The sequence below is a fragment of the Pogoniulus pusillus genome, chromosome 14 (genome assembly GCF_015220805.1).
Source record: "Pogoniulus pusillus isolate bPogPus1 chromosome 14, bPogPus1.pri, whole genome shotgun sequence".
Lineage (NCBI taxonomy): Eukaryota > Metazoa > Chordata > Aves > Piciformes > Lybiidae > Pogoniulus > Pogoniulus pusillus.
Genome location: NC_087277.1, coordinates 9655432 through 9681029, shown reverse-complemented (window position 1 = coordinate 9681029; position 25598 = coordinate 9655432). Strand labels below are relative to the sequence as shown.

The window sequence follows — 25598 nt, the reverse complement described above, 5'->3', positions numbered from 1 at the left end:
CTCTGCGTATAACGTATAGAACCATATCTAGCTTTATATACTGTATGTTCTCACAATGTTCTGTTTTTACCTGCATGCTTAGATTCTGAGTGCTTCTATAAACAGTAGACATTTTTGTAACGTATTTTGCCCAGGGAGGTGGTGGAGTCGCCGTCCCTGGAGCTGTTCAAGGCAGGATTGGACGTGGCACTTGGTGCCATGGTCTAGCCTTGAGCTCTGTGGTAAAGGGTTGGACTTGATGATCTGTGAGGTCTCTTCCAACCCTGATAATACTGTGATACTGTGATACTGTGAACACCTAGAACACATTTACAAGCGACAGCAAACATTCCTGCGTAAAGGTTTGCGTTGCATGTGTCAGTAACTCAGCTATAGGAGTTATATATGGAAGTGAAATATGCAGGAAACGATTATTTTATAGGTTCGTGCTCTATTGCGTTGTATATATACGACGCGAAGATATTAGTGCATACATTCACTGCATATTGTGTACAGACGCCGTTTGTGTCCATAGCACAGCCAGGCACACGCACACTGCGCGGGGCGCGCTCCCACCACCGCGGCCAAACAGCTCCCTCGCCCCGAACCCTCTACCCGGCCCCTCCCTCCTGGCCCGGCCGCAGCCCAGGCCCCGGCCCCGCCCCGGCTCCTCGGCCTGGCCCCGGGACGCGGCCTCGCCCCACCGTCCCGTCCCGCCCCGACCCCTGGGCTCAGCCCCGCTGCCTTGGCCCGGCCCCGCTCCGGGCCGCTGGCGGAGGGCGGAGCGGCGCCGATAAACACCGCCACGTGCGGCGGGCGGGGCGGGGCTAGCGCCGTGCTTCCGGCAACACACCGCCCCCCGCCGCCTCATAAATAGCGCGGAGCGGCGCCCTGCCTGCAGCGCAGCCTGCGTGCGTCCCGTCGGCTTAGTTTGTTCCGCTACAGGCTCTGGTCTGGCCGCTGCTCCTAGTTTCCGTCCCGCTCCCGGTTTTGGTCCCGATCCGTCCTGCCGCCATGCCGTTCTTGGGGCAGGACTGGCGCTCTCCTGGGCAGAGCTGGGTAAAGACGGCAGACGGCTGGACGCGGTTCCTTGATGAGAAGAGCGGCGGCTACGTGGGCGATATCAGCAGGTACCGGCAGTGACGGCAACTCGGCCCCGGCCGCCCTCCCACCAGGCCCCTTACGCCAGCCATACCGCTAGGGGGCGCCGCGGTGCGGTCGCGGTGTCGCGACGGAGGGTGAGCGGCGCTAAGAATGGCTTTAGCGCTTCCTTCACCCCTGGGCTGAGGGCGAGCTGAGCCGGGGCGCAGGGGCGGCTCTGCTCCGCTGTCGGTGGTGGGGGCCTCGCTGTGCGGGCCTGCTGGTAGCTCCGAGCCTTAGCGTCTCTGAGGTGGCGGCGCTTGCTAGCGGAAGGACTCGGCGACTTTATCCGCGGCATGGCGTGAACCCGAAAGTCCCTCGGCCTCTGCGGAGTCCCGGGACGCCTGGGCACGGAGCTCTCAGTTGCTCCCTGGGCGGCTGGGCCGGCAGTACGGCTGCGGGATGGGGTGGAAAAGCGAAGGAAAGGTGTAAGCAGTGTCTATCCCAGTGATAGGGTGATGTGCCCCTGGGAAGCGTCGCCGAGGGATGTGTATCCTCTCGTAACATCCCATCCTAGGACTTCCAGGCTTTCGGGATGGAGGTGATGTGTCTGAAGACATAAATCTCTATTAGGCCATGAATAATGTTGATTACGTGCTGCTTGACTAATCAGGCTGCAAAACATCAACAAAACCCCAAGATGGTGAAGCACCATGGTGGAGGTGTGTGCACAGGAAGCCTTTGCAGCAGCCTGGGTGTAATGGTCTTTGCCTAGATTGCTTATGTCAAAACAGGACTTTTCTTGCAGAGGTGCTGTCAGATTTGGACTTGCTAGGACCTGAGCGAGGGATGGGTTAGGGAAGTCCATTACAAACAGATTTGGAGCAAACTGGATTCAATGTGAACCATTGCCGAGATGTTATTGTGGAGGGTTTTTTTTAGATATGAGGTCTCAGTCTCTTGCTGTCTTTCATGCAAGCTGTAAAAAAAGCCCTGAAGTTTAGCATCCAAAGCATCTGGTTTGTAAGTAGGTAGAAAAACTTAAGGCTAGTGACAGTGTGATTTGGAACACTTGGTTTGGCATGCATTTATACATCCTTTTCCCATTAAAAAGTAAGGATGTTTCATACTGGCCCCAGGCTGATGTCCTTGGAGTGCCATGTCCTGATACCCACCCAACTGTTCAACCTGTCAAGATGCCTTGGAGAACTGTGTGGAAACCTGCCAGTACATGAACAGGGGAATATTCTGCCTCCCATACTGGAATTCATCTGTTGCTGTTATGAAGGTTTCAGATTACACAGTCGTTCAGTAGGAAGTCAACAGTCAAGGGTGTGCTGTTGATATGCAAGATTTAAAGCAGATCTGTCCTGGCCTCTTGGGCTTGGATTCTGCCCCTGCGTGGAGCCTGTTAACCCAGTAAGTTACTGATTTTATGTGACTGCTAATATACAAGCCTGAACATTTCAAAACTGCTTTGTACTCTGATCTCAGATTTTGGTATCTCAGAAGCAGAGTGGTGTTTCCTGCACTACTGGGACCATGTGCAGGTGCCAAATCAGAACATCCATCTGGGTCCCTTCACAGGGCTGAAACTCTGACTTGGTCACTTGACTTCTGTGTGTGTTGTGCTAGCAGACCACAAAGGGTGGAAACAAGGAGCCTTGTCTTGCCACTTTCATTCCTTTGCAGGAACCTGTGCTCAATAGCCATCAGAGGTGTGAGTCGGTGTGGTGCTAGTGGGGTTTTTTTGAGACTACTTAGTGTAACTACCGTGTCTATAGAGGAAGCAGCCTGGCTGCATAAGAGTCTTTGTGGCTGTTGCAGAGGAAGCTTGCCCAGTGCTACAAGCAGCAGCATGTTTCAGTGCCTGCCAGGGCTCATGGAGTGTCCCAGCCACCGCAGCTGAGATGTGCTTTGATGTGCGTGAAAACCTTTGAATTTATGGAGGTAGCCATCTCCCATCCCTTGCAAGCTGCAGAAGCAGTGGGGGTGTTGTTCTCCCAGAAGCTTTGCCAGTCTTTCCACCAGCACCTTCAAGGCATCCTTGCAATTCTGAGCAGCATGCTGTGTGCAGAGGAGTCGAAGAGCTCCTGATGGGTGCTGTCTTCTGCCACCCTCGGGGATCTGCACAGCAGGTCTGTGGCTGCCCAGGGACGTCTCAGTTTCACATTACTTCCCGTATCTGCTGATTTGCAGGTCTACAGAATGTGGAAATGTTGATGCATAGCATTTTTTTTAGATAGTCTGTAGTTGCCCTCCAAGAAAATAATGGGTTATAGCTCCCTTCACTAATAACACAGTGTATGGCAGAAAAAGCAGAAGATGGGCACTCTTGGACAAGAGATCCTAGCTGTTATAATTTGTATAGTCACTAATATGTGAGGTTTGGAAAACTACCAGCCAAGTCTGATCCTCAGCTGAGGTTTTCCAGTAAGCTTGGAAAAAAATGTTTTATGGGGATTCTTGTGTTAATACTGAATGCATATATATGTGCTCTCAAATGGCTAAATATCTCTTCCCATAGGAGACTGACTGGCTTAGAGGAATCAACCACCCACAGTAGGAGGGTATGGTGTTACTTTAAAACAGCATAAAGGGAAGAAAAGAATTCTGCCCAGCAGTGTCCTAGTGCTGTGATCTGGATTACCTGCTTGTGTCAGTTACGGGTATCTTAGCTAGCACAGGAGAGAGGCACCAGATGCTCATTTAAAAATACTAGTAGATGCAAAAATAGTGTGTGGACTTCTCAAGAGCAGCCTGCAAGGAGGCAGCTTTGGAGCTCGCAATGAACACCTGTGTGTTTGTTCTCCTTGCAGGAAACTCTTCTTCAGACTGCAAAAATAAACAGAATCCTTGCTTTGTCATTCACAGCTTTCGTAAGAAGGATGATCACAACAAAGAGAATCTCTTCAACAGCCTGAACTATGATGTTGCTGCCAAGAAGAGAAAAAAAGACCTGCTGAATAACAAAGCCAAGATCCAATGTAAGATGTCTTTTTGGGCTTTTTCTTAACTAAAAGTTCTGCAGGGGAATGGGAAATGCTTCATATCTACGGTTCTTGCACAATGCATGAAGAGTCTTCCACAGTGTCTTAAAGGGCTTTGCGCCCATGTTTGACCTGAGTAGAGAACTTGGTTACAGCTTAACATGAAGATTTATGCTCCTGTTAGTAATCCTTGCTCTGAGAAGATGTGCTTGTGGTGTTCAAATTCTTGTCATTTGTGTTTGTCATAAGGAGGGTAATTTTTTCCTATGGTACATTCAAGTGAACCAGTTCCAGGGTGTTTTTTTTTCCCTGTGGACTTCTTTGTGCACAACGGGCTAAATTTATTCTTCCTTCCATATGCATGTTGAGCACTAATCTACATTACTGGAGGCTACAAGCCTGAATGTGTGCTTTGATCCTATCTCTGTGCGTGGAGTGCATGAAAAGAAAAATGAAACTAGATTTCAGCTCACTCTAGACAATGGAAGGCTTGAAATCTTGCTGTACACAGTGAGCAGCTGAGGTCTCAGATGGTGTATTATGGGAGGACCCTGGGGAGCCTGCAGGGACAGCAAGGTCTGCATCGGTCTGATCGCAAGATAGGTACTGGAGTTAGAAAGCTACAAATGTAAACATACACAGAGGAAATGAGTTACAATTCCCACACTACTATTAGCTCATTGTGCATCCCCCAGGATTTTGGAAACTGATGCCAGAAGTTGGCCCCTCAGTGCCTTTGATTCTCTGAACAAACAGATGTTACCATGACAGATTTTGGCTGGATTCTGCTGTGACCTACTATTTTAGAAGGTCCTGATACAAGAGCTGCATGACTGTAACTGAGACTGGGTTTGTCCTTGGACTCACAGTACCAGGCAGGACTATATATTCCTTCATTCTTTGGTGGAAAAAGACTCAGGAGCACAATATTTCCTTTCAGGAAAGGAGTCTTATCAGGTTGGGGAGAATTTTCTTAATGCTAGCTGTTTAATTGCCAGTGAATGGAAGCAGGGTCAAAAGGCCATTTGAGAATGGGATTGGGAGGAGGATTGAGCAGCAACTACTTGCAGAAATGGTCTTACACAGATAGAATTAGCAGCATGTGGGTACAGGGAAGCTGTTTTGGAGAGTGGATGGGACAACTCTCATTTTTGAGTAGAGAGAAGCAATTAGAAATATGAAAATTTTGGTCCCAAGTAGGTTTTAATTTTTTAGCAAGTTATCTGTGAGCACAATCATGATCCTCTGAGCCTGGTCTTGCTGCTAGAAGCTCTCCCACATGTCTGGTGTCTCATGACACTTTCACTCAACTCCAGATTTGACATTCAGTCCTAAGCCTTGAACCAAGGTAATGAATAGTTAATAAAATCAATAACAAAGCCTGGCTGTCAGCCACACATTGTTTCTGACCAAAGAGGAGGTGCTATGGTATATCTGTAGCTGAGAGATTAAAAATTTATAGTCTCTAGCATTATCACTGAAACAAAAGCCCTTTTTCATGCTCAGAACCAGTCTCAAGTGAAGCAGTACCAAAAAAAAAGCTCATCCGATTGCTAGTTTTGATTGCAAGTGCAGTGGTGCAAACACAAAATAATTTCATTTGTGCTAAAAGGGCAGTGAATGCTGAGACCAGAGATCCAGCCCTCTGCAAGGTGGAAAATGAGCTAAGCAAAATGTCTTTGTCCAAACAGATTTCCATCAGGAGAAGTGGATCTATGTTCACAAGGGGAGCACAAAAGAGGTGAGTGGCTCCATAGGCTCTTTGTTCCCTTTTCTGCTGTTCTTTCCCAAGTGGTGGAAGATTCTGTGCTGATATAAATCAGCAGAAGCTCTTAAGAGATAAGTGGGAGATCTGGCTTGTGGTTGGAATTTCAGTAATGATTTTAAGCCCCAATCAGGAAACCAGAGCTTGCTGTACAGTGCTTTGTACATGTGTTTAAAATATGACTTGTTTGCTTCGCTCAGTGAAAAACCACAGCCATTTGCAGACCAAGCCATAATAGTGTTCTTGGCTTTCACCCAGTACAGTCCTAACATGGAAAATCATTGGAATTCATCACAGTGACTTGAGCTCATGGAGAGAAGTGTCCCTATGGGACCCCTCTGAACTTGCACTATATGTTGAAGCCCGAGAATGTGTGACTTGCGAGCAGAGCTTGGGTCATTCTTGGGAAGTGACCACAGTCTACATTAGGCCATGCCCGTTCCTGACATCAAGTGCAGGTCTGTGGGAGACAGGCCTCCCTCCTCTGTCTGTGAGCTGGTCCCATGGTTTGTACCCATTAGCTTGCTAAATTGAGGTGACCTGGGTCATGCCTTTCTGGTGCTGTCTAGATTCGTGTCTGCCAAAACATAACCCAGACTGTTTCTTTTCTCAGCGCCATGGTTACTGCACCTTGGGAGAAGCCTTCAACCGACTTGACTTCTCCAGTGCTATCCTGGACTCCAGGAGATTCAACTATGTTGTGAGGGTGAGTGATTGGCAGGGTTTATTTTTGCTGTGATTGGTAATGTAGGCTTTGAACCTGGCACCAACTGGGTGGTGGAGAGAGGGCCAAGCATGCAAGTGGGGGTGTTAGGCTTTGCTACATGATGTAATTGACAGAAGTTGTGGATGGGTGCCCAAAACTTCCTTTTGATTTGTTAAAATGGAGGGAGGTGTCAGTAATGTAGGCAATGGGCTGTCCTTAGCCTAGCATTCCTACTCTTCAGTTCTGAAATTAATTTCTGAAACTCAGAAAACTTAGCTTCCAACTCCTGAGTTCTCAGGCTTCTAAATATGACTCCTGTAGCCCTGAAAGGAGCATGGGCTGTCTGCAGGGCCCATAGAGCAGTGGAGACCTCTTTTCACAGAAGGCTGCAGCTCCACAAGGACTGTGGAGCTTTGTCTCCTTTGAAGGGATTTGAGGGAGCAGTTTGTTTTGGGGATGAAAGGATGGGCTGAACCTCTTGGAGGCATTGATCTTCACTGTTGAGGATTATGGTTGCTCTTAATCCTATGTCTGGCAGCAGTTTCAGTAGGTAAAAGTGTTGTAGTCCTGATGCCGTTAGTTGATAGGAAGGAGTCAGCAAGACCAAGTTCCTCATGCTCTGGGTTTTGCATGATGTATCACAGTTTGTCTTTTGGTTCTGGGTAGCCAAGAGGGGTGATAGTGGCTGGAGGAGCTACTGTCCTGAGGGCTGCACATGCATGATCTCAGATTTCAGAATGCTTATCAAGGTTTGGAATTCAATAAGCTTAAAATCTGTTATTAACTTGAGACTGTTTATAAACAGCTCCTTTTTACATCTCATCAGCAGTTGATCACTAGCAAGGCACCAGCTGTTCAGGTTTTAGTTTCTGGAGCAGGCAGCATTGGTATTGCTTTCTCTTTGCAGAGTCAAATGTCATGAAAAGTGTCTAAGGAAGAAATGATCTGAGCAAGTTCACCTTGGTTGTGAAAACCTCTGTCGCCTTGAAGGGTACAGACATTGGCAGTTATTCCTCACCTGCTATGCAGGAAGGGCACTGGCAATCACTTGGGTGTCCCACTTCAGGGGACTGGGGATGCTGAGAAGGCAATTTGTTTTGCTGCTTGTACTGATCACCAGCACTCAGGTACTTGATGTCTTCTGATACAGAATATGTGTACACAGATATGTCATCTTTATGGGAATTACCATGGAAGGAACAGTTCGTGTCAAGGCTATAAACCCTTTAGTCAGCTATAAAGCAGAAAAAGAAAACTTGCATTTGCTGCTCGAGAGATCCCTTTGGCAGACTTTCTGTCTTATGACCACAAAGAATTTCAGTTTTAAACTGAAAGCACAGGTTGTGCTGTGTGGTGTGCTTCTGCTTAGCCCTGTGTGGTGGCTTTCTCACAGGGAACTGTAATGATTGGGCAGAAATCCTGTTTAATTTTATGAAGAGCTGACTTGCATTTCTGTGAAGCTGGTGTGGTAGGGTGAGGAGGCTCAGGCTGACCTTTTCCCCCCCTTTCCCATAAGATCTTAGAAGCATCCCAAATGTTCTGTGAATACCAGATAACATTGTTGTGTATGGAAGCCAGGATGTGTCCTTGTTTCTACAAATTGCCTCATTTGAGCTTTTCAGAGTAGTTTTTCCCCTAGTAGCTTTAAGGATACAGCACTACTAAGAAGTCTGAAGCTTTCTCACTGAGGCTGACTTATAGTTTGTCAGTTTAAAGAAAGTATTAAAAATTGGTACCATGGATCAAATGTAAATCTGACTTCTTAAAGTGAGAGGCTTGTGTCAGCCAAAAGTCTCTGGTGCATAATAGCTCATAAAATGCCTTAAGTGCCAGTTTTACCCATGAAAAGCTGCCTAGATGTGGATCTTGTTTATGATCCTTTGCAAATTGCAGTCCTCCTAGGGCACACAGATGAGCAATCTATCACATGGAAAATGCCTGAACGTTGGCAGGCAAAACATTTTTCCCTTCCCTCCCTCCCTCTCCTTGTTCTCTCTAGTTCCACCCCTTGCTTGGGGTATCTGATTAATGTCACACTACTTAGTTCGTCAGACAAATGCTTTCCAAGGAGAGAAATTTAGAGTTGAAGCCTAAGCCAGAATTTGGGAATGTCTGTAGGGCAAGAAAGAGAAACCACTAGAGGCCTGGGGTTCTGCTGGCTATACCCAAACTTGCCCTGTAGAGGAATAAGCTACGTCACTACTGATAGCAAAAATGGGCTTCCAGGCTGAACATCTTGCCTTTCTCAAAGCATTCTTTGCTCCAGTTCTCTGAACATAAGTACTACAGTGTTTTCAGTGCTGATTTCATTTTGCTCTTGCACAGAAATGCTTCCTCCTTAAGATACCCCCAAACTAAGTTCTTCATATTTCTCATGGTGCAGTGATAAAATGGGCACCTTCTTCAAGTAAGGTGGAAATGAGCTGCAAGAAGCTTGGCAGGTATTTTTCATGGGCAAATACAATCAGTTGTTGCCAGTGAGCTCATGTAACTGAGGCAGAAGAAATTTTCCTTCAATGTCAGTCTTGTTTTGACAGACTGCTGATAGTGCTTAATGTGGGTATTGCTGCCATGGCATGGTCCCTGCTGATCTTTTAAACTGTAGCATCTGCCTACATGTTGCAGGACAATGTCTTCTTTTAGAGCTAGTATGGAAGTGTGTGATTGATCCAGAGGATCCAAATCATAGAATCATTTGGGTTGGAAAAGAACTTTATGATGATGAAGTTTAACCATTAGCCTAGCACTGCCAAGTCTATCACTAAGCTGTGTCACACCTATACATCTTTTATGTACCTCCAGGGATGATGATGGAACTGCTTCCCTGGGCAGCCTTGTTCCAATGCTTGCTTTCAGGGAAGAAACTTTTCCCTGATTTTGCTGAAGTGTGTACAAGGAGCAGTGAAAGCTGGTGGAGAGTCTAAAGGAGAGTTCTGAGGGAAGTGGCTGTAGGAACTGGACTTGCTTAGTCTGGGGAAAAAGAGGCTCTTGAAGCATCCCTGGTTTCTCTGGTCTTACTGACTTACAAAGCTGGAGGTGTTCTGTAATTATAAGTATGAGCAGAGCCAAAAGTGCCTGCAGTCCAGAAGTTGTGGGTTCTCCTTTAGGAGTACTGATCAGATGACAGTGAGGTTTTGCTTCTTTCAGTAAGATTTGTTGTATGGTAATGTCTGAAGGGAAGGCACTGTTTCTCATCATGAGGGTTTAGGTCAGGTTAAGCTGCATAGGCACATCTCTTCTGGAACAACATGATCTAGATAGTGTGCAGCCTGCTAAAGTAGTTTCTTAAATTTAAGTTTTTGTAACAGTTGGCTCAGAGTCCTGGATTTATGCTGTGGTGAAAGAACATCAGTTTGATGCTGTCTCACGGAGATCTGTCAGCACCTGTGCTGTAAATCATTTTAACTTCCCTTGCCCTTGTTCTGCCTCCCAGCCAAAAGCCCATGTGATATTTCAGCCACCAAGTGAAGGTCTGAGAGAGCAAGGAGAGTCTGGAGGAGTTTTTCATTGGAATACATCTCTAAGAAGTCCAGATGTGAGGAGCTTATGGATCCCCCCAGGGTGTAGTTTGGCTCAGTTATAGCATGTTTAGGGGATGTATGCTTCAGTAGATCACCATTTGTGATTTTAATCACTACAAAGCATTTCCCTTTCTGAGGCAAGGTTACAACCTCCTGTTTGGTGCAGCAGGCCTACTGAGAAGTGGTTTTGTCTCTGTGTTGCAAACCTCTAGCTGTCATGTTATTTGGGGTATGGGTTGCCTGCACATCTGTTGAACTGAGGTGGTGTCAGAAGTGCTGGCACAGCTCTAAGCAATGCATCTGTGGCTGCTTTCACAGCCCTGAAGCAGGAACCTTTGTTCCCTGCCACATGGCACTGTTTGGGTTATTTTTCCCCTTGTGCTTATGGGAGGAAGACCTGCTCTGCCCTAGCACCAGCCACTTCAAATTAGCTGTTAGTGGGATTTGAGCAGAAGCTCCACCACACTTGTCAGGAAGTGAGCGAGTTATTGCCTTGCTATGGAAGATGCTGCCTCCTGCCAGCTTTGCAGAGACTCTAGAATAACCTGTTGCTTCGCTTGCCTTTTCTCTGTGGCTCTGGCAGACCTCTGAGAGGAAATGAAATGGGGGTGAGGTGGCAGGAAAGAATTTCTAGGGAAGCTACCAGGTCAGCTTTTTCAACTTCTAAGGATTTGGAGTGAATTGGGAGCAACACCCTGTCTTTTGGAAGTGTTGCAGAATTCCCAACTCTAGTCAAAATTGGCTGTAATGCAAACACTGTTTTGGAAAACTGGACCTTTTGAAATTGCTCTTAACCTTTCCCTGTGCACTCTTTCCTGCCATCTGTCCCTCTCACTTGAACATGGCCTGGACTTAATACGATTGCATCATGACACACACTTGCAGTTCTCCAGCCTTTTCACCCCACTCACTGTTCATCTGAATTCATCGGTCTGGTTTCAGTTTGCTTTATGCAGGTGGCAACATTTGATTTTTGATTGCAACAGTGCTGTAGACACCAATTTGGTAGTCCATTAACTGAGACCTTACTCTGCTAGGGCTGTGTCAGCACTAGAAGATCCTTAAAGCACTGGAGCATGTGGGACATAAGTGAATGAACTGTATTGCTTACCTGGGTTTTGTGTATTGTATGAGCACAGAAGACTAAAAAAATGTCTTTTGGAGGTCAGTGTTCCCTGGGAAGTGGAGTAGTCCTAGAAGTATTCACAACATAGTTTTCATATGGGATTTCATCCTGTGTTTATTGCTGCAGGGGCAGAGAGGTAATGCATCTGAGCTGGTTCACTGAACGTAAACACAGATAAGGCAAATTTGCATCTGTTCCTTTGGAAGTTAATTTTGTACTGATTTCATGTTCTTTAAGGAACTGAAATTTTATTCTTGTGCTTCTGAAAGAACGGCCCTGGCATCTAGCTCTTAAGGTGTTGCATTACATGGTGCTTATCACTGGGTGCTAACACCAGGCCTGGAGGAAGCTGTCTCTGTGCCAGTTTCTAAATGCTGCAGTCTGGAGACAGCAGTTGTTTATGTGCAGAAGAGCTCATCTGAGTGTGTGGCTAATGTACAGATGGAGCTTAGCATGTCAGTGACTGTATAGTCGGAGGTCTGAAGGCTGAATAGTTCAGTGTAAGAGTATTAGAGACCACTTTGGGAAACTGATTTTTTTTTTATTATTATTTATTCCTCCAGTATTAAAACTCAAACCACTATTACAAAACTTCCCAAATCTTGCAAATTGCCTTGGTTTTGAGTAGTTATAATGATTTCAGTTTGGCTGATACAGCAAGAAGATCCATTGATGCCTGTGCACCAAATATTGCCCAACTCTCCTGCGTCTCTTCTTTCCCCGAAGAGAGCTGAGAAATCAGGCAGCCAGCCCTTCACAGGAGTTAGCACAGGTCTTTCTTCATCTTGTTTTCTTCTGGTCATGCGAACTGCAAGATAGAATGTAAACTCAGAGCCATTTGATTGATAGTGCTGGCCTGGATGTTAAACAGGAGAAGGGGTTGGTCACTCTAGGTGACTTCACTGCTCCTAGCTTGCAGTCACATGGCAGCACCCCAGACAAGCCAAGTGAGAGAATGACTGCAGTAACAGCTCTCCCTGAGCTCCTTGCTTCATGGCATACTGCTGGTGACTTTGGATACATGCTTGTCATTCTTACAGCAGAGCAAACAGTTCAGCTCATGACTGATCAAGTCTTGTCAAAAAGCCATCTTAGCTACTTGACACAAGTAGCTGCACCTTCTCTGGTGCTCTGCAGTGCCAGTGATGGGGTACTGTAGCTACAGGTGATAAAGGATTAATAAGCCAGTCATGTGGTAATGTGCTGATTGATTTGTAGCATAAAAGGTTTTCACTTTCCTTTCTAAATTAAAAGAGAAGGCTATGTACATTCAAAACAAATGGACTGACACGTGGACAGTCTGTATTTATGTAATGCTGGGGGAAGGGAAGAAGGCCTGGAAGATCACAGGCCGTATGTTCTGCAGAGTGTGATCCATAGGAAAGTTCCACAAGTGTTCTTGTGCTGATAGAGAGCTGGGAAGGAAAGGGCATCTTCCCTGTGGGAAATGCTTCTTCTAGCAAGTGCAGCCCAACTTCAGCATTCAGCTTGTACATGCTTCAGGAGATTAGTGATGGGAAGCAAATCCCAGTGGAAAGCAAAAGTGAGCTTTCCATTAGAGGAGGTTAACAAATAAACAGGACAAACCGGGAAAGGTGGTTTGGTGCTGCAGCTGTAAGAGCTGAACAGGGGAGGAAACCCTGGGGGAAATAGGAGTTGGGGGGAGGGTTTGTTTTTAATATAGTGCTTAACCTTTCAGTTGTGGTGACAATGCTCTGACAAAACCCATGCAACCCAGGAGTTTGACGTAAATTGTGGAGTCTGATTCTCATTAACGTTCCATCAATAATGTCCCCATCCAAACAGGCATTTGCTGGTGTTCCCTTCTGACACTGCTTGTTTATACCCCAGTGAAGGACAGTAATGTTGGCTGTTCATTGTTCCCTTGGTGTGAATAGAAGTTGTCAGTCTGAGTACTGCTCTGTGGTTTTAGTGCATCTCCAAACCATGACATACTTTTGCCCCCCCTCCCCTTCCCAAAGCATTAGAATGCCATTTTCTTCCCCCCCCACCTCTTTTAATGTGGGTTTAATTATTTGGTCTCTGCTCTTCTCCCTCTTTGCATGCTGTGCTCTGTCGGCCTTTACTTTGCAAGCAGCAAACAAGTCTCTGGACTGTTTTGCTATGTCATGTGACCACGTGTCAAGATTAGAAAGGTATCTCTGTGCTCTAAGGCTTGCAACTTCTATTTTTATCCACAGCTGTTGGAGCTGATAGCAAAGTCGCAGCTGACGTCACTGAGTGGCATTGCCCAGAAAAACTACATGAATATTTTGGAAAAAGTGGTACAAAAAGGTAAGAAACGGAAACAGTGAGGGGGAGGAGGAGGAGTCTGATTTCATCTGGTGTGCTGTGTAAACCACGTCCTCAAGAATAGTCAGGCAATGCAGTGCAAACGAAGAGGGGAACTGCTACTTACTTCTATAGTGCAGTTCCACTTTCTCTTAGTGAAGGAGGGGGTGGAGTGGGAAGAAATGTCTGGATTCTTGTAGGTATCTCCAGCTGTCCTTGCTGCCACCTCTTTTGCATCCTACTGAGTCCTATTTCTGACTGCTGAAGTTGGCTGCTTCTGCCCCCAACCTGGCACATCTGCAGTCCCTGCTACTGCCCTGTCATCAAGTGCTCCTACTGCTCTAAAGGAAAGGGAAGCTCAAGGGCTGTCTTCGCCTCCTGGAGGGACTGAGCTGTGGTTGAGATGTGGCACTTCTCTGCCTGATGCTTTAGCTCTGGCCGAAGCCTCGAAATTAAGAGCACCCTATTAGTGTGTGTGTATGCACAGTGAAAAAGTTGATCGTGTGCTGTCTTTCCACACATCTGGGGTGGATGGTGAAGAGGTGCACCTCTTGCACATTGCAGGGGAAAACTGGCTGGCTGCCAACAGCTGGAAATGTGAAGTGCTGCAGAGGGTAGATATCTCATCTGCTTATCCTGGGAGGATCTTTTTCCATCTGCTGCATAACCTGCTGTGCCTGGCTAACGTTTAAGTGCATTCCTCCAAGGAGAAGCACAGGCTGGCTTTCTTGGCTTGTGAGGTTATAAGAGATAACTTGATTTGCTTAAACATGTAGATTCAGAAAGGGGCTGGGTAAATCCAGTGTTTAACTCTTTGTGTTCTTCCAAAGTCCTTGAAGATCAGCAGAACATCAGGTTAATACGGGAATTGCTGCAGACCCTCTATACGTCCCTCTGCACCTTAGTTCAGCGGGTTGGCAAGTCTGTCTTGGTTGGAAACATCAACATGTGGGTGCACCGGATGGAGAGTATTCTCCACTGGCAGCAGCAGCTGAACAACATTCAGATCACCAGGGTAAGCAGAAATCCTGAAAGGAGAAAGTGATGTGTCCTTTGAAACCTTATGTAGCAGGACATTTGGGCAACTGCGTCCCTCTATTCCCCAGAGCAAGCCCAGAGTGCTGGGGAAGGACTTGGAGCTCTTGAAAATAACTGAATTAAGGGACATAAGTAGAAATGCATCCAGGATGTAGGACACAATCCAAGATTGTGCTCGTAATTACTGGTCACACTGTAGTTTGATTCCTTAATGGTCATGAAGTGCTGTGCAAGCAGTTCTGGGTAGGAAACCACACTCTTGAAAGTCTTCAGAGGCACGGCCTCAGTATGAAGAATCAATTTGATCTTTCTTAAATTACAAAATTGCCTTCAAAAGTTGTTTCAGATAGTTGAGGGCTTTTTGATTTGTTTAATCTGTAAATTAAATGCAAATTTCCAAATAGCTGCATAACTTCATGGCTCCTGGCTGAAAATACAAAGGATTCTTCCAGTAGTCTGGACCTTCCTGTTCCAGCCAGATGAGTCATGCTTTCACAACATCTGGTTTTTAAGTGTGTATGGAGATGGGGAAGATGTATTAGTTAATTAATTTCCTAATCTGGTTTTGCATGGGAACCAAATCTGAACTTGCTTCACTTCACAAAATTACAGGAGGGTGGAGGTTGGAAAAGACCTCTGGAGGTCATCTGGTCCACCCCTTCTGCTCAAGTAGGGACATGTATAACGAGTTGCCCAGGACTGTAGAGACTTTTCACCTTCAATGGATACTTCACAGAAATGCTAAAGCTTTTCTGCCAGTGATGTTCTATTGATGTGCCCTTTGGACTTTTTTGCAGTGAACTGGACTGTGAAGTTCCCAGTTAAGCAGACAAAAACATGGCCTGAGGGAATATATAAAGCACCTTTTTCCCTGGTGGGACAACAAGAGACATTTGCAAAGGGCTGCCTTTCTTCATTTTACATGTATGTGTACTCTGAGAACACCAGGAGTCAATTTCCAGTCCCTTACTTAGAATAACAGAGGCATCAGGATGCAGGAAATGAACTCTGGGAAATCCCAGGGACTTTGAGAAGCTGCAAAAGCAGTAGTGCTGGTCTCTGGTGGTCTCTGCCCCACCTCTGCTGTCCTTCCTTGTGTCCAGTTCTTGGGATGGTCTGCAGAGGTCTTTGCCTTGCAAAGGAAGGACTAGCTCAGCTGTGGGGTGACTCCTGGTACACAGCAGATCTTCCGGCTGGGGAACTGCTTTATCTTTAGGCACTGCAAGGGTCATCGCCACCCAGGCATCTGCTCCCTTGAGTGCACCACAGGTCAGGACATACCTCCTGCTGCTCCACTCACCAGTACAAGATGGATTCTTTTTCTCTACTTTAAGGATTCAAAATACAGACAAGCATTTAAAAACTCAGCCTATTCAGACAAAAGGATATCAGAATGCTGTTTACAAACAGAACTGCCATTTACTCATACTTGCATATAGGTTTTCCTAAAATAAAGGAAATGGAGGTTAAACTTGCAAAAAAAATATTCACACCACTGAAGATGACTTCAAACCAAGATAGAACAAACCCAGCTGAGTTTAGAAGAAGGAAGAACAAGCTCAGCTCTTTGCAGCCAGTTGCTTACAGTATGCTGTTTCTAGAGGGCAGGAATGTCTTGCAACAGCCAAGACCTGAACTTTTTGTTTGTTGTCTGTTAATTTTTGCAAATTATTTTAAACATAAAAATCTTATGTGCTAGAGCTGCTTACAAAAAAGACAGCTCTGCCCAGAAAGTGACAACATACTGATCTGCTCTGATCTAGTCTGTTCTTTCTCCAAAAAAAGTAATGTTTGAAAAGTCCTGGAAAAGAGTACTGAGGGAAAAGAAGTAGCAGATAAGTCTTTGGCACTGACTCAGAAAACATGCAGGGATTTGCTTGAGTCACACTGGCTCCTTCAGAAATAAGACATAAGCATCAGCTTGGGGGGTGGGAGGTTGACCCAAAAGCCTCTGAGCTAGCAAAGCTTGTATGGAGAGGGAGTGTAGGAGAAAGCAGAAGACATGCTAGCAAGAAATCAACAGGACATCTAAGGCTGCGGTGCATTGTTCCCACCCCAAAATGTGACCTTTGCACTGATGGGCAGAGATGTTGTGGCTGGGCTTGTGGCTTCTGTCAACGAAGCACTTCAGTGTAACCAGGAAGTACACTTAGAACTTAACTGTGTGCAGTCTTAAAGCTGTCATGGGAAGAAATAACCTCTGCAGATGGTAGAGGTGGTTCACCCCTCCTGAAGGGATTGTTTCAGGCCTGCCTTGCACATAAAGATGGCAAAAAACAATGCTTTGGTTGAAATGTTGTAGTCCTTGCTGGTACCACACAGTACATAGTCCAAACAGGCAGGCCACTGGGGCAGCGAAGGGAAGGTGTGGGCTGTTCATGTGCAGGCATACTTGTGCCTGGAGTGCCACATGTGATGGGATGGCTGGAAATGGGACCATATGATTAAAAGCAGCCTCATGCAGTGTTTCTCTGATGGCAGTCCACGTGCTTCTTGTTTGAAACAGTTAATAGCACTGCCAATTGTGAGGGGGGTGCTGTGACTGACTTAAAATAGCAGCATCTCTGTGCAGGGTAAATGAGAAACTTGGCACATCCACCTAACATTGTTTCTTCATTGGGACCCAATCCTAAAAGCTGCTGTTTGCCTTAATAAGGCTGGGGCTGTTTTTGGAGCAGCTGGAGCCTGAGCTGTGGTCCTTTCTGCTGCCATGCTCCTGTGTGTGTCTTGGATTTTCCCTGAGTGCAGGACCTTCAGATTTATCATAGTCAATTTGTCCTATAGCTGTGTGGCTGTGTGGACCTGCAAAACAGTCCTGAACTCTGTGTAGATCAGGCAAAGGTGTTGGGGTGGGGGTGTTTTTATGTGACTAAACGTGGCTGCAGCTGGTGGGAAAGGGGTAAGTCCTTCACAGAGAAGAATTTAGCGGTGACCTGGGAAAAACAGTGCTGTGGGTACTCATCAGGCCAGGCGGTGCTGTGGTTACAGCAGGATCCTGTGATGACAGAACTAAAATATGTCAGACGAGCATGAGTTTCCCAGCAGTATGTGTAGTGGGAGGCTGAACTTGAGAAGTTATGCCAGCATTCCTTGTGGTGGAGAGACTTTTGGGTCGTTAATTACTGATATCACAATCTAACTAATATCTTGATGTAGCGAAAGCTGCTGGTGGTGCTTCTGGAAACAGTCTCATGACTGAGATGGATGTGGGATGAACAAAAGAGGGGAGAAAAAAAGCTTGGGCTGCTTTTAACTACTGTGATACAAATGCATATCCCCTTCCTTGTGGCTATCTCAGACTGGGTTTGGGCAGAAGGTCAAATGTCTGTATGTAAAATGCTTCCTTATTCAGAAGAGGGAGCTGCTGCTTATATTGTCTGTGAAGAACAATGCTTTAAAAGCAGTAACTGTCCTGCAAGCAGGAATTGCTTGGTTTTGGCTTCTTGTGAGCTCAATATTTTTTTTTTCTTTCTTCTAGCCTGCTTTCAAAGGAACCACTTTCACAGACCTGCCATTGTGTTTGCAATTGAACATCATGCAGCGACTGAGTGATGGGAGGGACTTGGTTAGCCTCGGTCAGGTAGCTCCTGATCTGCAAGTGCTCAGTGAAGACCGGCTGCTGTGGAAGAAACTGTGCCAGTACCACTTCACAGACAGACAGGTATAAGGAGAGATGCAAGCTGCCATCAGCTGCTTTTTGTACCCCACTAGCAACTGAGCACACGTGAGCAGGACACACTCTTACTTGACTGTGCCTTAAATCTGAGGTCTGTGCTGCAAGCTGATTAATACAGGCTGGCATGAGAATGGTTGTGAAGATGATATATGTAGATTTTTGCATGCCACAGCAATGATTCGTGAAATAGGACCCTTGCAAAGAATCTCTGTGGATGTGGTCCATGAGCAATGAGTTGTACTCTAATGCCCTTTAGAGCAAGAAATCAGCTGGGCTGGCTTGTGACTGACAGGACAGTATGTGGATTGTACCTGTGTAAACACCCTTGGCCCTTAGCAAGCTGGTAATCATCCAAGGTCTTCACATCTTAAACAAAAATTGGCCTGCTTATGGGTGAATCTCTGCACTTTGGGGACCACATGCCAGATTTCTTTGACTTTGCTTTATTTGCTTGCTCTGACTTTGGAAGTGACTGTGGGGAGGCTCTTTCTGTTAACAAGTGAACTCAAATCCAATCTCTGCAGCTAATGAGCCCTTAAGTGTTTCAAGCTCGTGTGACAAATTGCTGACTCTTAGGATTCAATGAAGAAGCAAACTACTTCTGAAACTTCCATGCCATTGTACTTGATGTCCCATTGGCCAGCCACAGTGGCCAACAATGTAAAACAGCTCCCATGGTTTGAGGCTTTCATACAGTAATGGCCATGAAATGAAGACAGACTCTTACCATAATTTTGGGTGAGGCTTTTGTCATCAGGAAGCAGGTTATAGCTGGATATTTAGAGCAGGAGCTTTCTTAGTGATACAAAGGAACTGTTATGGGCCTGGCAAGGATGATAGTTTTGTGAGGGAGAAGAACAAGAGATGGAAAGAAAAAATAAAGCTACAATTATGATCTTATTTTGTTTCTCTTAAGATTCGCAAACGGCTAATCTTATCAGACAAGGGGCAGCTGGATTGGAAGAAGATGTATTTCAAGCTCATAAGGTGTTACCCACGGAAGGAGCAGTATGGTGACACACTGCAGCTGTGCAGGCACTGCCACATTCTCTCCTGGAAGGTATGATGTGCTGGTGGAAAAAACTCAATTGGATGCAGAGCTACAGGGCACCCATTTGGTTTAGAGTACTGCAGTTCCTTTGCCTAGGTAACCTAGCGTTTTCCTGCATCTTGATCCTCCCTCTACATTTCTGTCTGTGCGTCAGAGATCTCATCTTCACACTGAGCAAGAGTAACATCCATCAAAGCTAGAGGGAAAGAGGGCATGCTGTAGGCTGCTTACAATAATTCATCTTAGTACTGCTAGCTCCTCCTTTCTACCCACTACATGGAGATGGAGTTCTTGACTGCAGGATTAGCTGGAATAAAAGCTGATGGCTGCAAAATGGCTCAGGACAAGAATCTGCTGGCCACCATGGTGATATGCAAAGCATGTCCATGGAGTTTTAACTCATGTAGCTGGGGGTAGGTTCCAGCCTGTCTTCCCTCAGATGAGGGAAAAAGAATGAACTGGATCATTGCTGGCTTTGTTTCCCATGACTTGCCAGTAGCCCCTAAAACATAAAGCTGAGCTCTGATCTGTCTGCATTGACCAGAGTAGAAATATTATTCTGGGCTCTGCTTTATTTACAATTGGTATGTCTGGCAGAGGCACAGCGCGAAGCTGGCTGATACTCTGGCACCCTGTCTGCAGTCTCTCTAAATGGAGTTGTTTTCTTCTTTCCCAGGGTACTGATCACCCTTGCACAGCCAACAACCCGGAGACTTGCTCCACCTCCCTTTCGCCGCAAGACTTTATCAACTTGTTCAGGTTCTGAACTCTGGTCACGGCAGCTTGTGCGATTCTTACAGGACACTTTATGCCACTGAGCTTGGACACTCCATCTGTAAATAGTGTAAATATTCATGTCTGTTTGAAGCTCCTGAGTCAAGGAACAAGAGGATCTTGGAGATGGAAGGTGAAATCGCTCACTGATGCACGGCACTTAAGGAATACAGACTTCCATAGAACTGGTGTATAAATGCAGCACGTTGTACAGAGTCCCTTTTTTATGATCAGAGTACAAGATACAGGGCAAAAAAAACCCCATTCTTTTTTAATTTTACTTTTAGAAGTTAAAAAATCATTTGTCCCATAACCATTTAAGAACTCTTTTGGTTTGTCTCTAATAAGAGAGCAATATGAGGCTAGGACTGTTGAGCTGTGTCTCCATCTGGTTTTATTTAGCCTACATATTTATAAATACAACATTTTAAAATATTTATGAAAAGAAAAAAAAATCCCTGTGACAAGTTTAATAAGACTTCTGGTTTTCAAATGGGCACATTCTGAAGTAGTTAGGATAGAACTCCAGCCTACTTGCGAGAGAGAATCGCAAGCTACCACTTTCTACCTCTGATAGATTGAGTACCTTGCAAACAAAAATCTGGTGTACAGTGTGAAATTTTGTATTTTGTACAATGATTTAAAGGGAGATGTTTGTGACAGTAAGCATCTTTTTTTGTATTAATGCTTACCTCTTTACATTAGTTTTCTTGCTCTACTCAGTGCTTGAATTGCCTAGATGATAGGCACCATATAAATACCTAAGACTTCACTCCATCCTCTTGATTTCTTGGGTTTATGAAAGACTTTAGCAAAAGGGAAAATGGAAGCCACAAGGATAAAGATTATTTCAAAGGGAGAAAGTTCTATGATAGAGAAATAAAAGACTGGATTGAATCTCACAATGTAAATTTGTCTCAACTCCACTAGGTTACTTGCACTGGTTGAAATACCAAGCGAGGTTAGCATCTGGTTCTTTGTGATTTCCAACATCTACACTGCTCTGTATTCCTACTGCTGTCAAGTGAATTCAGTCATCTTGGAGCTGATAAAATACAGGGAGATGTGGGCCATTGAGTCCGGTGGAATGATGCGTGCGGTTTTTATTTGCTAGCAGATTGGTATCATGTTTAATTTCAGATTACTGGATCTTAGGGTGGCAAGTGAGACAGCATGAAGAAATGGGTCCTTGGTTTACTAAAAACAGCAGTTGGGACTGGCATAAGCAAGAGATTTCTGACATGGCACTTGACATATTTAGTTATTTCTCTCTGCCTGTGGCTAGGACCCAGTCTAGTCCCTTCTGCTTCCAGTGCTGAGCTTCTAACGCTAGCTTGGATCTAAATTTTTAGTCCTGTAGAGTGAGTGGCCAAGATAACTACACTGTGACTGTAACCTGGCTCACTGTCTCCTCTACATACAATGCTTAACTTTTCCCTACAGTGGAGCTGGAAGAATCCAGTTTATGTACAATAATTTGAAAACCTGCAGTGGAAAGTTTCTTGCCATTTGCTGGTAGGTTCTTGTGTATAGCACTCTCTCTGCAGGTGATTAAACAGGATACCTCTGAAGGGCAGATGTTTAGTGGGTTGTGTGTGACTATCTACAAAGAATTGAGGAAGAGGAGTACTCAGGACAATTCAGGAAGAACTACTTGAGTTAATTTTTGATAAATATTCTGTTCCTTTTATAAGTTTTTATAACTGACTTTCAACACTCTTTGCAGCTGTTTATATTTTTAAACAATTGACAGTATTTGCATTTTTGCAAACTAAATCATTTTGCATACTCATGGAAGAGACACAAAGGGAAAAAAAGCTGCCTCTAGATGGAACAGTGGGGAGGGAGTAGGAAAACCAGGAAAATGCTGACAAGAAATGCCTTTATGCCTTCCAACAGCAAATGCAAGCTTTTACTCTTCCAGAGAGCTCTGTGAGCCTGTGCCACCATTAGCCATGGCCCAGAGCTTGGCACTGTCCAGAGAGGAAGAGAAAATAACGTGGGATAGGGAGCTTTATCTTGGTGTGGATGCCTCATCCATCAGTTTGACTCCTGGCAGAAAGCATGTGCTGCCTGATAATATTCATGCCAACTGAAAGTGATTTAAAAGCTGTTACCTTGGAAAAATGTATTTATGCTTGTCTAGGGGGGATGTTTGTGAGTGAAGGAGGCCAGTTTGCTGCTGTTCCTACACTGGCAGGGGGTAGGTGAGGCTGAAATCTGATTTGGTGAATGAGGACATGAAGGACAGATGCCTGCAAGTGAAGAGAGTGAAGCATTGGTGCTGTATTTGGGTATTATAGCTCTTTTTTTCTAGTGGTGAGAAGACCTGTTCCTCTTGGTATCTTCTGATGCCTGTTTTTAGCTCTGACTTGGGGCTGGTGTGTTTCATAGTCTTGCCTTTGGTTCCTGTAGTGAACCAACCCATTGTGATGGGGAGGCATGAGTATTTTGGTATGAAATGCTAGGGAGTTCTGCCTAGTCTGAGTCTGTGCTTACCAGGTGTCACTTATCCACTGTGAGATTGTGACACTGGGTGAATTTTAAATTCAGGTTTGACTCTGGCCTAGTGCATTCCCTGCACAGCAAGACAAAATCCCAGCTTTTAGCTGCAGTTCAGGAATCTCAGCTCCAGCCAGTGCCTCCATCAGCCTTTCACTGGTCTTGCATTTGTCTTTTGCTCAGAGACCATGAGTCATGCTGACAACAAACAATGTGCAGCTGAGGCTCCTGTTTGTAAAGCTGACTTCAGTTGGTGGTTTTTAGCACTGTGTAATCTTAAAGGATCAAAGTGCTGAAGATGATTTATTAATACATATGGGCACTTCACTTGCTCATGTGAGGTCCTGAGATATTGTTGTCAGTATCCAGACCAGAAAACCAAACAACTGTCCTGGTGAAGAACAAAATAGGCTAAATTTAAAAGAAACTGAGTAAGAGTCATTCAGTTACTGCCTCAGTCATTACCCTCCTGCCACAGTAACTGTCAAGAAAGACCTTGATCTCTTTTGGGAGACTCCTTGTTTCTCAAGTGGCTGGTACATGGAGATGAGACATTGTGAGTTCAGTGCTCTTGTATTTAAAGCTAAGTGTTGCTGCATCCGAGTACATTAGTCTAACCATTTACAAAGAGATTGGTATTTTAGTGATGCATCAGTTTGGCAGAGGATGGCAGAGTAACAAAACTGACAGTGGTAACAGGGGCTTCCAGGCAGAGTGGTTTAAGACTTCTCATGCAAAAAAGACCTCTGTCTTAAGACAGTTGTAACAAAGCTGTTGGGAAGGCAGACTCTTGATTGTTCTGGAAATGGAATGTTCTTTTCAAATATTGCATCTTCCACTTGGCTGATGCATTCTCATTAGATGTGCATCAGTTCTTACACTAGGAAAGGGCTTTCTTCTCTTGGGGAGTTTCTCCTGCCAGCATAACCAGAGAAGTCTCAATATCTTCAGAAGATGTGTTAACTAGTGCAACAGTGTAGAATGTGGTACTGTGGAGAGGAAAAAATAGAGCCATGCACGGGAAGAGGCTTAGGAAGGAAGATACCCCAGAGATGTTCCAGCTTTGTAGAAGAGGCAAGTATTTGGAATTCATTTTAATATGATGGCCACTTGAAGAGGCGTCATTTCAGCTGTACATACCTTAAAGCTGTTTGTACTGATTATGATATGGTAGAGTTTGGTCATAAAATGAGTGCACCTCCTCTTACATTGTTTGGGTTTCTTTTTTTATTTGTAGGATTTTCTAGATCCTTTTATTTTGTAAAGTGATTAGGAAAACTTATTTTGCTCTGATGATAGTGCTTAGTATGTGAACATTTAATTGCACCCTGCCACTTTCTGTATATGGGAATATCAGTTTTACTATTTTCCTTTGCCCTCAGGTATTGAAATGCTTTGTGGTCTCATTTCTGTTTGACTTAAATTACTCTTACAAAGCTGTTACCTTCTAGAACATATGCAGGTACTAAAGCAGCTTTCCCTGCCCAGAAAATTTCTCAATAGTTAGAATTTGATTTAGAGCAGGAACACTTCAAATTCTGCTATGTAGATAATAAATCAGACATTGTCTCCTGCTCGATACAGCAAACCAGCATTATCCTCTGCGGTTATTCTTGCAAACCTGTTGCACAGCTTCCCATAGATCAGCATCTTGCCAAAAAGACATAGCTTTAAATTAAAATGCCACTCTTCCTAGCTGGCCTGTTTGCAGAAACATAGACCCTGTGGAGCTGATGGCTGATCAGACTGATAAAGATGTCCTCTTGCAAGGTTTGGGGCTCTGGTGTTCTGCTTGTGCTACTTTCATCAAATCATTGTTCATAATGATGCTTGCTAAAGGCTCTGAGGATGTGGACAACCATCCACACAGCTGTCAGCATATGGCTGTTGGGTAGTGGCTCTTTACTGGTGCCCAATTTTTATCCCATGTCTTCCTTCAGTGATATTTTTTGTTGGTAGTAAATTTGGTCTGCAGATCTGGCCCTAGGGTGAACAAAGCCTTGCTGCATGCAGCTTCTACTGAACACCAGAGATTTTCCCCCTCCACTGTCCAAGTGTTCCTGCCCTTCCTGGGTGGAACCTCTATTTCTTTAGCCATAGTGGACTGCACAGAATGCTAACAGGTCTGCTAGCAAGAGAACATTTTCAATTGAGATGGCAAATGGGCTCATCTTTAGGAATTAATTTACAGTGATTATAACTATTTACTTACATGTAAGAGAGCGTGTGTTCTTTTTTTTTTGTTTTCTTAAAGCTGTAACTAGAGATGAAGTGAAAGGCAACCATATATAATAAGACTTCTGTTTAATATTGTGTGGTTAAACTCCTTCCATTATAAATTTGCACACTTTTATTTTTTTCTTCTACCCTTGCATGTTCAACTCTGATTTTTAGAGCTGTTCTGTGCAGACAGTCATGTATTTTTGTAAAGCATTTTGACACTGAATTGCAATAAATGTTCAAACAATGTGAACCAAAGAGTTTGTTGTCTCATTGCTTCTGAGTTGATCTTACCTTTGAGCTTCTGGTGGTTGGAAGCCAGGACTCTCCTGCAGGAACATCTGGAACTCAGGTAGTTGTGGCAGCAGGATATACCAGACAGAGCTTTTGCTTCATGGTATCTTGAAGGGAAACGAGGTGAAAGGAGCAAAAACAGGGCTCCTGTGGAGCTTGTGAATATGAACTACTCCCAAAGCACAGGTGTGATTGCTGCCCCAGAAGAGAGAACCAGTGCTCACACTGGTCTGATCGGTTCAATTCCAACTTGTGGCTTACTAAAATGTGGGTTTTTTTCCTGGACATGTTATACAAATGACTTTGATTTTTATTGTTCACTTACAATTGCATCTGGTAAGTCAAAACTCATCAGAGGGAGTGCAAGTGGAAGCCTGCTGAAGGGACTTCCAGTGAATTGGGGAAAAGCAGTTGAAAAGACAATTTCAGGGTCTTGGTTTGAAACAGAAATTGCTGTGGTAAAGCCAGGATTGACTAGTTAGTGCTAGATATGGAAATAAGCACCAACTGGAGATGCTTTGTTTTAATCCAGTTTTCACTGACAAGGTATGCTTGAGTGTTTTCCAAAGGCACAGCATAACTAC

At 44.9% G+C, this 25598-nt stretch overlaps 1 protein-coding gene across 1 annotated transcript; it reads left to right on the top strand.

Moving 5' to 3' along the window:
* The first annotated feature begins 892 nt into the window (after window positions 1–892).
* On the top strand, window positions 893–24978 carry FBXO32 (F-box protein 32). The gene is made up of 9 exons (XM_064154241.1): window positions 893–1109; window positions 3934–4046; window positions 5741–5790; window positions 6428–6520; window positions 13369–13462; window positions 14290–14474; window positions 17976–18158; window positions 19090–19233; window positions 19901–24978. The coding sequence occupies exons 1-9, from the start codon at window positions 994–996 to the stop codon at window positions 19988–19990; spliced, it is 1068 nt and encodes a 355-aa protein (XP_064010311.1). The 5' UTR covers window positions 893–993; the 3' UTR covers window positions 19991–24978.
* The last annotated feature ends 620 nt before the right edge of the window (window positions 24979–25598 follow it).

What these genes read in the sequence shown, in the direction of transcription:
- FBXO32 (XM_064154241.1), top strand. Translation starts at nt 994, where the DNA reads ATGCCGTTCTTGGGGCAGGACTGGCGCTCTCCTGGGCAGAGCTGGGTA. An exon ending in GGAAAAAGTGGTACAAAAAG is followed by an intron (nt 13,463 to 14,289) that starts GTAAGAAACGGA and finishes GTTCTTCCAAAG; the next exon opens with TCCTTGAAGATCAGCAGAAC. An exon ending in GCCACATTCTCTCCTGGAAG is followed by an intron (nt 19,234 to 19,900) that starts GTATGATGTGCT and finishes CTTCTTTCCCAG; the next exon opens with GGTACTGATCACCCTTGCAC.